This window comes from Ranitomeya variabilis, chromosome 2 (genome assembly GCF_051348905.1).
Source record: "Ranitomeya variabilis isolate aRanVar5 chromosome 2, aRanVar5.hap1, whole genome shotgun sequence".
NCBI classification, from domain to species: domain Eukaryota; kingdom Metazoa; phylum Chordata; class Amphibia; order Anura; family Dendrobatidae; genus Ranitomeya; species Ranitomeya variabilis.
Genome location: NC_135233.1, coordinates 179,679,042 through 179,691,248, shown reverse-complemented (window position 1 = coordinate 179,691,248; position 12,207 = coordinate 179,679,042). Strand labels below are relative to the sequence as shown.

General features: G+C 42.6%; 1 protein-coding gene across 2 annotated transcripts in view; it reads right to left on the bottom strand.

Moving 5' to 3' along the window:
* MEMO1 (mediator of cell motility 1) overlaps positions 1-12,207 on the bottom strand; it is a 172,614-nt gene that overhangs the window by 126,758 nt on the left and 33,649 nt on the right. For both annotated transcript variants that reach the window (XM_077283240.1, XM_077283241.1), the window contains exons 4-5: positions 10,372-10,484; positions 7,324-7,435 (exon numbers count right to left, since the gene is read on the bottom strand). In XM_077283240.1, coding sequence (XP_077139355.1) covers positions 7,324-7,435; positions 10,372-10,484 — 225 coding nt within the window. The remainder of the gene's footprint in view (positions 1-7,323; positions 7,436-10,371; positions 10,485-12,207) is intronic.

Here is a 12,207-nt window from a genome sequence, read left to right as displayed (position 1 = left end):
AAATTATACCTCAACATTGGAGCAGGGGTAATTTTATCAAAACTATATCCCGCGCAGAAAGCTAATAGATATTTACCCTGGATACCCTGATCCCTAGAGGGTTAAACAGCGAAATGGAATTATTTGGTTTCTATTGGCACAGGCTAATTGACATAGGACCTATATCAGGACTGTGACTGATAGAGAGACCATCCCTGAAGTTAACAGAATTTTCCTTAACGCGTGATCCGTACCTCATCCAGAAGCAGTCATGTGGCATCACATGATCAACTGCGTCACACAGGTCCTGCTCCCATTGCATACCGCTAGGACGCAGCTACCGACCAGAGTGACCAGATCCCTGCCGACTGCTGGAGCGCTGGTATTGTGGTTCATCGTTGCACCAGCAAGGTCCTACTCCTACCGCTGAGCGCCACGACGAAGTTGCCTACTGAAGCGCCATTTTTTTCCGCAGACCACCGGAGGTATCGTATTTAATGACAATTGTGTAATTCATCTCTGTGCCTTGAGCGCGCACTACTTACTGGGCACAAACACTTCACCCACTGCAGGAGAATCCTTTTTGAACAGCTGCCACCGGCCGGGGCTCCCCTCCCAACGGACACAGACTTTGAACTATCTAAGCAAACGAAGGTACATGTCCTGCATGGACTATTGATTACAGTGGGTTAGTCTTCTGTGCTGGGACTTAACATTTGATTGCATTGTGTTAATCCTTTACTTTCTGCCGCTTTACCCTTACAGCACATGAGAATATTCCAGCTTTTCATACAAATACCATTTTCTCTTTCAGCACAATTGCATTGCTCTGGTTTACGATTTACGATAATTTTCCTTTTCAGCTTTTCCTTGGGCAAGTTACAATAATCCATAACATATGTGGTTAATCTTGGTTTTGAATAACCCTGATTACTTCTTTGTCGATCTTTTTCCAGCACTAATTCCTTTGTTGCCATCATATGCTGCTATATCAACACACTATTAGTACTGGTTTACGACGATTAAAAACCTTTTTCCTATCACACTGTTTTTCAGCACAAATCTATTATCAGTAATAATTTCCAACCTCTGCCTGCTTTGGTTTACCATGTGGCAGCACTACATTCTCCAGTATATCCTTGTGCATGGTAGCATTCGCATTCATTCATATTTCCATCAATTCTATTTTGAGGGCCAAGCCGCCCTAAACCATGACATTGCTACCCACCATGTTTCACTGTAGGTGTATGGTACCTTACATCATTACATTTTCCAATTGAGAGGTATATATTATTATTATTATTATTTATTGTTATAGCACCATTTATTCCATGGCGCTTTACATGTGAGGAGGGGTATACATAATAAAAACAAGTACAATAATCTTAAACAATACAAGTCATAACTGGTACAGGAGGAGAGAGGACCCTGCCCGCGAAGGCTCACAATCTACAAGGGATGGGTGAGAATACAGTAGGTGAGGATAGAGCTGGTCATGCAACGGTTTGGTCGATAGGTGGTTACTGCAGGTTGTAGGCTTGTCGGAAGAGGTGGGTCTTCAGGCTCTTTTTGAAGGTTTCTATGGTAGGCGAGAGTCTGATATGTTGTGGTAGAGGGTTCCAGAGTAGAGGTGATACGCAAGAGAAATCTTGTATAAGATTGTGGGAAGAAGAGATAAGAGGGGAGTAGAGAAGGAGATCTTGTGAGGATCGGAGGTTGCGTGTAGGTAAGTACCGGGAGACGAGGTCACAGATGTACAGTTGTGGCCAAAAGTATTGACACCCCTGCAATTCTGTCAGATAATACTCAGTTTCTTCCTGAAAATGATTGCAAACACAAATTCTTTGGTATTATTATCTTCATTTAATTTGTCTTAAATGAAAAAAAAACACAAAAGAGAATGAAGCAAAAAGCAAAACATTGATCATTTCACACAAAACTCCAAAAATGGGCCAGACAAAAGTATTGGCACCCTCAGCCTAATACTTGGTTGCACAACCTTTAGCCAAAATAACTGCGACCAACCGCTTACGGTAACCATCAATGAGTTTCTTTCAATGCTCTGATGGAATTTTAGACCATTCTTCTTTGGCAAACTGCTCCAGGTCCCTGATATTTGAAGGGTGCCTTCTCCAAACTGCCATTTTTAGATCTCTCCACAGGTGTTCTATGGGATTCAGGTCTGGACTCATTGCTGGCTACCTTAGAAGTCTCCAGTGCTTTCTCTCAAACCATTTTCTAGTGCTTTTTGAAGTGTGTTTTGGGTCATTGTCCTGCTGGAAGACCCATGACCTCTGAGGGAGACCCAGCTTTCTCACACTGGGCCCTACATTATGCTGCAAAATTTGTTGGTGGTCTTCAGACTTCATAATGCCATGCACACGGTCAAGCAGTCCAGTGCCAGAGGGAGCAAAGCAACCCCAAAACATCAGGGAACCACCGCCATGTTTGACTGTAGGGACCGTGTTCTTTTCTTTGAATGCCTCTTTTTTTCTCCTGTAAACTCTATGTTGATGCCTTTGCTCAAAAAGCTCTACTTTTGTCTCATCTGACCAGAGAACATTCTTCCAAAACGTTTTAGGCTTTTTCAGGTAAGTTTTGGCAAATTCCAGCCTGGCTTTTTTATGTCTCAGGGTAAGAAGTGGGGTCTTCCTGGGTCTCCTACCATACAGTCCCTTTTCATTCAGACGCCGACGGATAGTACGGGTTGACACTGTTGAACCCTCGGACTGCAGGGCAGCTTGAACTTGTTTGGACGTTAGTCGAGGTTCTTTATCCAACATCCGCACAATCTTGCGTTGAAATCTCTTGTCAATTTTTCTTTTCCGTCCACATCTAGGGAGGTTAGCCACAGTGCCACGGGCTTTAAACTTCTTGATGACACTGTGCACGGTAGACACAGGAACATTCAGGTCTTTGGAGATGGACTTGTAGTCTTGAGATTGCTCATGCTTCCTCACAATTTGGTTTCTCAAGTCCTCAGACAGTTCTTTGGTCTTCTTTCTTTTCTCCATGCTCAATGTGGTACACACAAGGACACGGGACAGAGGTTGAGTCAACTTTAATCCATGTCAACTGGCTGCAAGTGTGATTTAGTTATTGCCAACACCTGTTAGGTGCCACAGGTAAGTTACAGGTGCTGTTAATTACACAAATTAGAGAAGCAACACATGATTTTTCGAACAGTGCCAATACTTTTGTCCACCCCCTTTTTTATGTTTGGTGTGGAATTATATCCAATTTGGCTTTAGGACAATTCTTTTTGGTTTTTTCATTTAAGACAAATTAAATGAAGATAATAATAACAAATAATTTGTGTTTGCAATCATTTTCAGGAAGAAGCTGAGTATTATCTGACAGAATTGCAGGGGTGTCAATACTTTTAGCCACAACTGTATGGAGGAGACAGGTTGTGGATGGCTTTGTACGTCATGGTTAGGGTTTTGTAGTGGAGTCTCTGGGCAATGGGGAGCCAGTGAAGGGATTGACAGAGGGGAGAGGCCGGGGAATAGCGGGGGGACAGGTGGATTAGTCGGGCAGCAGAGTTTAGAATAGATTGGAGGGGTGCGAGAGTGTTAGAGGGGAGGCCACAGAGCAGGAGGTTGCAGTAGTCAAGGCGAGAGATGATGAGGGAATGGACTAGGGTTTTTGCAGATTCTTGGTTGAGGAATGTACGGATTCGTGAAATATTTTTGAGTTGAAGTCGGCAGGAAGTGGAAAGGGCTTGGATATGTGGTTTGAAGGAGAGATCAGCGTCAAGGATTACCCCGAGGCAGCGAGCTTGTGGGAATGGGGAGAGTGGGCAGCCATCAATATATATTGCTTGCCATCAATATCAAACAGATTGAAATTGTATTCATCCAACCACAACAACTTAGAGCAATCTGTCTCTCTCCATTGGCTGTGTTCTTTAGCAAACTCAAGTCGGACCTTCCGATTCTTAGCAGATATGAAAGGCTTCTTGACTGGAACTCATGCACTCAACCCTACTACTCTTAGCCGTTGCACCACAGTTTGACGACTCCCTTTGACCCCATATTCTTTGTTCATTTTGTTCTAAATCTGTACAGAACTTTTATAGACCTCAAACAGACATTTTCTTATAATGTGATCAACTGTGAAGGAAGTTTTCCATGGTCGTCCACTTGTAGGCTTGTCAGCTGTTTCCTAACCTTCTTTTTCTGTCATTATTATATGTGACACTTGACTATGAGAGCAGAATTCCATAGCTACCTCTTTTTGGCTTTTGCAACATACTAATCCCACGTTATACAGACTATGGTCAGATTAAGAAGTGTTCACATAGATATTTTAAAAACAAAATTTCTTTATTATAAATAGTTAAAATGCATACAAATACATAAGCAGACTTATAGACGAGGTGACTCAGATCAACTAAAAATTACACCGAGAGGTCAGCTTGAGCAGGACACATGTATACACAGGAAATGTGAAAATGCAAATGCATGGGGTGCTAAAGTGCTGAAAAGTAATCATTAGCTATTATTAATTTAATGGCATATTGCTACTGCCCGTTAGCTGTGCAAATATATTGATAATACGATAAAAAGACTGATGAACATTGCCATCTCTCAGGATTGTTGTATCAAAATGCACATACAAACAAATCCAGTGTTTCTGCTATGCAGTGGGAGGGCAATCCATAAATATATTTGTCTAGCTATACCAAGGTACATGCACGTAAAAAGATGCAGTCTTTATATTGAACAATGTGGCAGGACTTGCACACAACCGGGACTATATATACACCTGCATATTAAGCCATAGCACAAAGTGCCCTCAGCATACCATAATTATATTGCGATCATGCAACTAAAAAAATCTTTCCGATCGCCCCATGCCATTTACATATTAACTGGGTCTGCATCGCTCCAAAAATTGTTCCTCCTGGTGGCATGCTGAACCTAACCCTGACGCATGTTTCGCGAGTGCTTCTTCCTGGGGGAGCCCCCAGGAAGAAGCACTCGCGAAACGCGCATCGGTATATATGCTCCCCATCATGCCGCATGCAAAAAAAAGCAAGCAACTGACTTCAGTGTGTAAGTGGCGCAGCGCAAGACGTCAATGCCATGCGCTCCCACATACAGCCTTAAGCTGCCGGAATATTCACTGCTCCCTACGCCCGGGACTATGAGCGTAGGGAACAGTGAATATTTGTTTTCCCTAATAGCAGATACATGTGATCACCCAGCTGCTGCAGGAAGCCAGGGGTTGTGGCTAACACGTGTGCCCTAGAGTAACAATGCATTCTATAGAAGAAAAAAAATAGTTTTACTCAAAATTTCACCACTTATAATTGTTACACATAATGCTCTGTAATATCCTTTAAAAAATCATTCCTTTTGGAGGTGTTTAAAAGGTGGCTCAATGTCAGCCTTTGAACACTTAATAGTCATTAAAATAGGAATTGGGTAGTTTTAATACAGAGCAGCAATAAGGGACCCACCGCTCCTTGAAACGCTATCCAATTTAGTCATTTCTAAAGAATATTTAGGGTATGTTCACACAGGGCGTTTTTGTTGCTTTTTTTTCTGCAGCAAAACCTGATCTTCTTGGCAGGAAAGAAGCTGCATCAAAAACTCAGGTTTAGGTGCGTTTTTTGCTGCGTATTTTGTGCGTTTTTTTTTCTCTTTGTCCATTCTAATGTCCTTGAATTTTCAGCAGCAAAACGCAGCAAATAATAATAGCTACGCTTTTGCTGCGTTTTTTTCAACACCCATTCAAGTCAATGGGTGAAAAACGCTGAAAGAAGTGACATGCTCTATTGTCCAAAAATGCAGCAAGGCACAAAATACTGATCACACAAAAAACCAATGGGTGTGCATGAGATTTCTGAAGTCTCATAGGCTTTGCTGGTACTGTAAAAAGCAGCTGAAAAGTAGCATAAAAAAACGCTGCAAAAACGCTCTGTGTGAACTTACCCTTAAAAATTAGTTTATATTTTCTGTTTCAAAGTAAACTTGCCCGATTACAGACAAAATTCAGTATTATTCACTGTTTTATGCAAGTGTAATCTCTAAATATATACGCAGCCTATCTAAGTAAAGGGAACCTGTCACCCCCTGGGATGTTTTTAAGGTATTACTATGGGCATACAGGTTATAGAATGGTTAACATAGTCTTACCTGTATGCCTCATAGCTGCTGAGAAAGACTTTTGTTAATTAGTTCTTCCAGGTTCCGTTGGGTGAGGGGCCTGGATGAAAACTCTGTCTCCGGTGTTAGTTTGCGCATCACCCCCTCTCATGCATGTCCCATGTGATGTGCAGTTGCAGCACTGGAATCACGCGCTTGCGCCCCACACACGCACGGTTAAGCGTATCCTTTCCGCCCTGATATTAGCATTGGCTTCATTGTTCTTCTGCGTAGGTGAGTCACTACTAGTCAAACTATAAGATAACTTTCCTCCAAAACTTTATTTTAGGAAAAGTGCATCTTACAGTCTCCACAGTAAGCTGTCTTTAATAACTTAGTGCTTTTGTTATGCTTATATATTTCATTCATGAAAGCAAATGAGGCACAACGTTGTTTAAAAAAATTGCTGAAGGCAATCAGAGCTGGATAGACCTAGTTTAAGGAATTTAGCAGAATCCATGATTTATGGCCTTTGTGCTTGAATCTTTCATATCCTATAGGAAATGTACTTAGCCTTTTTGTTCCTATAGGTGTAATAAAAACTTGTGGCATGGGACCTGAGTTCAGACAAGCCTTGTACACTGACAGATACTGGCTGTGTGTGTTCTTGTCTCCAATGCATCGATCTTAACTGGACCAACACTGGCAGATCTGGAGACCCTTTAAGTCTCATCACAAATTAGCCCTCCCAGGAAAGGTGTTTACAGGACAATACTGAAAATCTTTGTTTCCTGTGGAACTCACTATGTTGCCGACCCATACAGTAGTATCAAGATGGCAGTGATGGGGGACTTTGGCAGGTCCCTGGCTTTCTGGGGTAAACCATCTATGTGCCAAGATCATGGAGGTCTGAATGTAGCCAGGGCACATTCCAAAAATTAAATGGTTAATACCTGCGATCTGAGCTCAGCTTCAGCCCCGACAATTAGACACAGATACTGGCTATGTAACATTGCCAACATCAACCACGTGTGAAGATCCCTCAGCTACTGATCCCTTTCCACATGCAATCACGTACATGTATAGCATTTGTGTTAAACAAAAAAAAATATTTTCAAACAGTTTCTAATCACCAAAGAACGAGAAAACCACAGGGTACATATAATAAATGCACAAGTTTATATAATTTCAAATTTACTGAAAATACAACATACTACAAAAATGTCACTCTGCTCTCACTGTAGCTTACCTTTCCATTGTCTTAGCAGTGTAAGGTAGATGCATTTCGATGCTGTGCTCATCTTCATCGGTCTGTAAAGACATTCGCTCAAACATCCCAGTCTTCCACAGCTCTCCGTAAACTAAAAATATATATCAATGATTTAGAATATTAGAATATGTTATTTGAATGCAATCAAGTAAATAAATATAAATACAGGAATATACAATATACACTGCTCAAAAAAATAAAGGGAACACTAAGATCCCACATCCTAGATATCACTGAAAGAAATATTCCAGTAGTAAATCTTCATTCATTACGTAGTGGAATGTGTTGAGAACAATTAAACCTAAAAATTATCAACGTAAATCACAACTAATATCCCACGGAGGTCTGGAGTTGGAATGATGTTCAAAATCAAAGTGGAAAATGAAGTTACAGGCTGATCCAACTTCAGTGGAAATGCCTCAAAACAAGGAAATGATGCTCACTAGTGTGTGTGGCCTCCACGTGCCTGTATGACCTCCCTACAACGCCTGGGCATGCTCCTGATGAGGCGGTGGATGGTCTCCTGGGGGATCTCCTCCCAGACCTGGACTAAAGCATCCGCCAACTCCTGGACAGTATGTGGTGCAACTTGGTTGGTGGATGGTAGTTGGTGGATGGTGCGAGAAAAGATGTCCGAGATGTGTTCAATCAGATTCAGGTCTGGGGAACGGGCGGGCCAGTCCATAGCTTCAATGACTTAATCTTGCAGGAACTGCTGACACACTCCAGCCACATGAGGTCTGGCATTGTCCTGCATTAGGAGGAACCCAGGGCCAACTACCTAATGGCAGTCAGGCTACCTCTGGCGAGCACATGGAGGGCTGTGTGGCCCTACAAAGAAATGCCACCCCACACCATTACTGACCCACTGCCAAACCGGTCATGCTGAAGGATGTTGTAGGCAGCAGATCGCTCTCCACGGCGTCTCCAGACTCTGTCACGTCTGTCACATATGCTCAGTGTGAACCTGCATTCATCTGTGAAGAGCACAGGGCGCCAGTGGCGAATTTGCCAATCCTGGTGTTCTGTGGCAAATGGCAAGCATCCTGCACGGTGTTGAGCTGTGAGCACAACCCCATCTGTGGACGTCGGGCACTCAGACCATCCTCATGGAGTCGGTTTCTAACCGTTTGTGCAGACACATGCACATTTGTGGCCTGCTGGAGGTCATTTTGCAGGGCTCTGGCAGTGCTCCTTCTGTTCCTCCGTGCACAAAGGCTGAGGTAGCTGTCCTGCTGCTGGGTTGTTGCCGTCCTGCTGCTGGGTTGTTGCCCTCCTACGGCCCCCTCCACATCTCCTGGTAGCGCCTCCAGCCTCTGGACACTACACTGACAGACACAGCAAACCTTCTTGCCACAGCTCGCCATCCTGGATGAGCTGCACTACCTGAGCCACTTGTGTGGGTTGTAGAGTCCGTCTCATGCTACCATGAGTGTGAAAGCACAACCAACATTCAAAAGATGATACCGAGATGTGATCTGTGGTACCAACCTGCAGAACCACTCCTTTATTGAGCTTGTCTTGATAATTGCCAATAATTTCCATCTGTTGTCTATTCCATTTGCACAACAGTATGTGAAATTGATTGTCAAACAGTGTTGCTTCCTAAGTGGACAGTTTGATATCACAGAAGTTTGATTTACCTGGAGTTATATTCTGTTTAAGTGTTCCCTTTATTTTTTTGAGCAGTGTATATGTAGCCAGGGTGGCAGTATATGTAAATGGCATACAAGGGTGGTAAATCACAGAAAGTGCAATGTGCAGAAGCAACAATTAAGATAAGTGTATACAAAGATAACACAGTGGTGCTTAAAAGTTTGTGAACCCTTCAGAATTTTCCATATTTCTGCTTATATTTGACCTAAAACTGCATAAGATGTTGATACAAATACTAATAGTAGATACAGAGAACCAAAATCTAACAAATGACTCTTTTGAAAGGAGTCAAAAAATGCTCATTGGACTGGAAAAGGTTACCAAAAAAAAGTTTGGACTCCCCCAATCCTCAGTCACATAAGTTATATACAATTGTGGGAAAGTTCAACACCAATATTACCCTCCTTAGGACTAGTCGACCATCAAAGATTACTACAATATCAAAGTATATACGACAGTTTTCCCTATCATGTGCTCCTATTTTAATTTTTTTTAGAACATGTTGTGAAATACATATACATAAGATTTTTTTTACATTGCATTTGACTATGACCATCAGCTAGCGTTGCATCTTATCTCATATTGGTTTGTAGTTTGTGCTCTGTGAAAGAGTGACTACCAGACTGCTTTGGTGGTAGCTTATCTCAGAGAATTGAAGGATCAGCAGTGCAAAATCTAACAAGCTGGTTCCTACTCTTCCCCAACATCACCTATTGGGGGAAGAGTCGAGAGGCCCCAAACACATTGAGGCCCCCAAACCCACTGGATATCAATTAGTAGACAGTCTAATGTGTAAGGGGGACACAGCTCACTGATGGCCCAGAGAGAAGCTGACCAATTTCAGTCTGCCGATTGCATTGTTCTCATAGAGAGGGTGTGTATCTTAGATGGCCATCAGCAGAACAATAGTTAGGAAGCCATCTCTGCCGTCTCCTCCATACACAAGAGCGCTAGCTCTGACGAGCACTCCTGTGGTTTCTATAAACGATCCGCTGGCAGACATCTGTGGTTGTGGCTTATCTCTGCCAGAACAAAAAGATCTGCAGAACCAATATTCGACCGACAGTGCTCCCTCCTCACTCACCCATACATTTTGGTGTTCAGCTGAGGATTCATGTGTTTTTCATTGGGAGAGAGGCTACCAGACTCTTCTGGCAGTGACATCTATCCAATGAAAACAAAAGCATCGGAAATCAAAACACCAACTGCTGATCCCTTTCTCCCTCCACAAGATCTGTACAGAGAGAATAGTAAGGATCCCCAACATATCAGATGGTCAATGAGCCCTGCTGAAACTTGTGGGTTTGTCAGACTTATATAATGAAGTGATCTACATGCATTACTTGCTCAGCTGACACCTCTGGGACATACCTTTCTGATCAATATGGAGATCATATAGGGGCGTTCTATATATATCCACTGTGGAAAGTGCACATCTAGAAAGAGCCACATGGTGGGAAGGGCCGAGAATGAAAACTCTTCGCCTATATACATTGAAAAAACGGAACACAACTGATTAATATGTTAGCTTATATGGAAACATGGTAATAACAGTAATACAATGAAATCAGCAGATATTGCAGAAATAGAACATTTAGACTGTAGAATTGTGATCAGATAATAATTAGAATCGCTCTGTACACTTAGATGTCAGTAGCAAATTTCTAGGTGCACTGGTTACCGGCCCCTTGAACTACCCTGGTTCAGTCCTGTCTAAATATTTTTTCCAATTGTAGATCATATTTCCTAGTGTGTGGCTGTATGATATTCATGTAACATATTGCATTGATTGCACCAATAATCATTTTAGAATAACGCTCGATATGCCGTATGGGTATAGTAGAAAAATCACAGCTCTACCCATAGTACACCAAACAAAAATGGCAACCAGGTAATCCAGACATCCCTGAATTTGTGATTGGAAGGATGCACAGCGGTCAGAAACTAACTGGACAGACAATTCTGTCATATCTGGACCTGTGAATAGAAGTGAAAAACCCTGCCATTTATAAGTTCTAACTAGAGATGGGCGATCACCTGGATGTTCAGGTACGGCGGGTTCAGCCGAACAATTAAAATAAAAAGTTTAGGTTCAGGTACAAAAACAGTACCCGTACCCGATCGTGGACCCTACTTGAATGGGGGGGGGGAGGGGGAGGGGAGGGAAATCCAGTGTTTGCCATGCGGTCATGTGCAAATGGAAAACACCGCTTCTGATCGGGTGGCAAAATCATCACCACCGGTCAGACAACCGCAGTTCCCACGCTGTCAAAAGACAGCGTGAACGTGCAGCTATGATCAGTGTATTAAGTTTACCTCCGGTCACTGGTGTCAGCTGATGGGACTACTGCTCCCATCAGCCGACGCCTGCTGCCGCTAATAACAGTGAGAGCAGGAGTGGCTGAAGCGAGTATTCATCAGTCTGTAATAAATAATTAAAAAAAAAAAAAAAAATTGCGTTGGTTCCCCTGTATTTTTGATAACCAACCAAGCAAAACTTACAGCTGGGGTCAGCAACTCTCAGCTGTCAGTTTCAGCAAGGCTGGTTATCAAGAATAGAGGGGTCCCCACACAGTATTTTTTAATTATTTAAACAATTTAAAAAAAATGGCGTGGGGTCCTCCCCCATTTTTGACAACCAGCCTTGCTAAAGCAGGCAGCTGGGGGCTGGTAAGGGGCCATGGATATTGCCCCCCCCCAGCCTAAAAATGGTAACCCGTAACCGCCCAGAAAAGGCGCATCTATTAGAGGCCCTTTGCCCGGCTCTTCCCACTTGCCCTGTAGCAGTGGCAAGCGCGGTTCATATTTGTGGGGTTCATATCACCTTTGTATTCTCCAGTGACAAAGTTCACGGATTAGTAATGGAGAGACGTCTATATTACATTATTATTATTATACTATGATAAATGAAGACACAGCAAGAATAAAGTCTTTTATTTGAAATAAAACAGAACATACTTTTACTTTTTTATTCCAAAAATAACAATCACAGTTATACTCTCCGAATGCCCATTTGTCATGGGTTTACTGCAACAGTGTGGAGCCAGACCGCAGCATCCGATTGCTCCTACTCCGGCACTGATTAGAAGCACTTCATCATATTGTGTTTATTTTTTCTGGCAGAACAGTGGGTTAATCAGCCATGTTGGAAATCCCTGTGCTCAGCTTTGCTTGGTTAGCCATTCCATTTCTCTTTATAATCTGGGC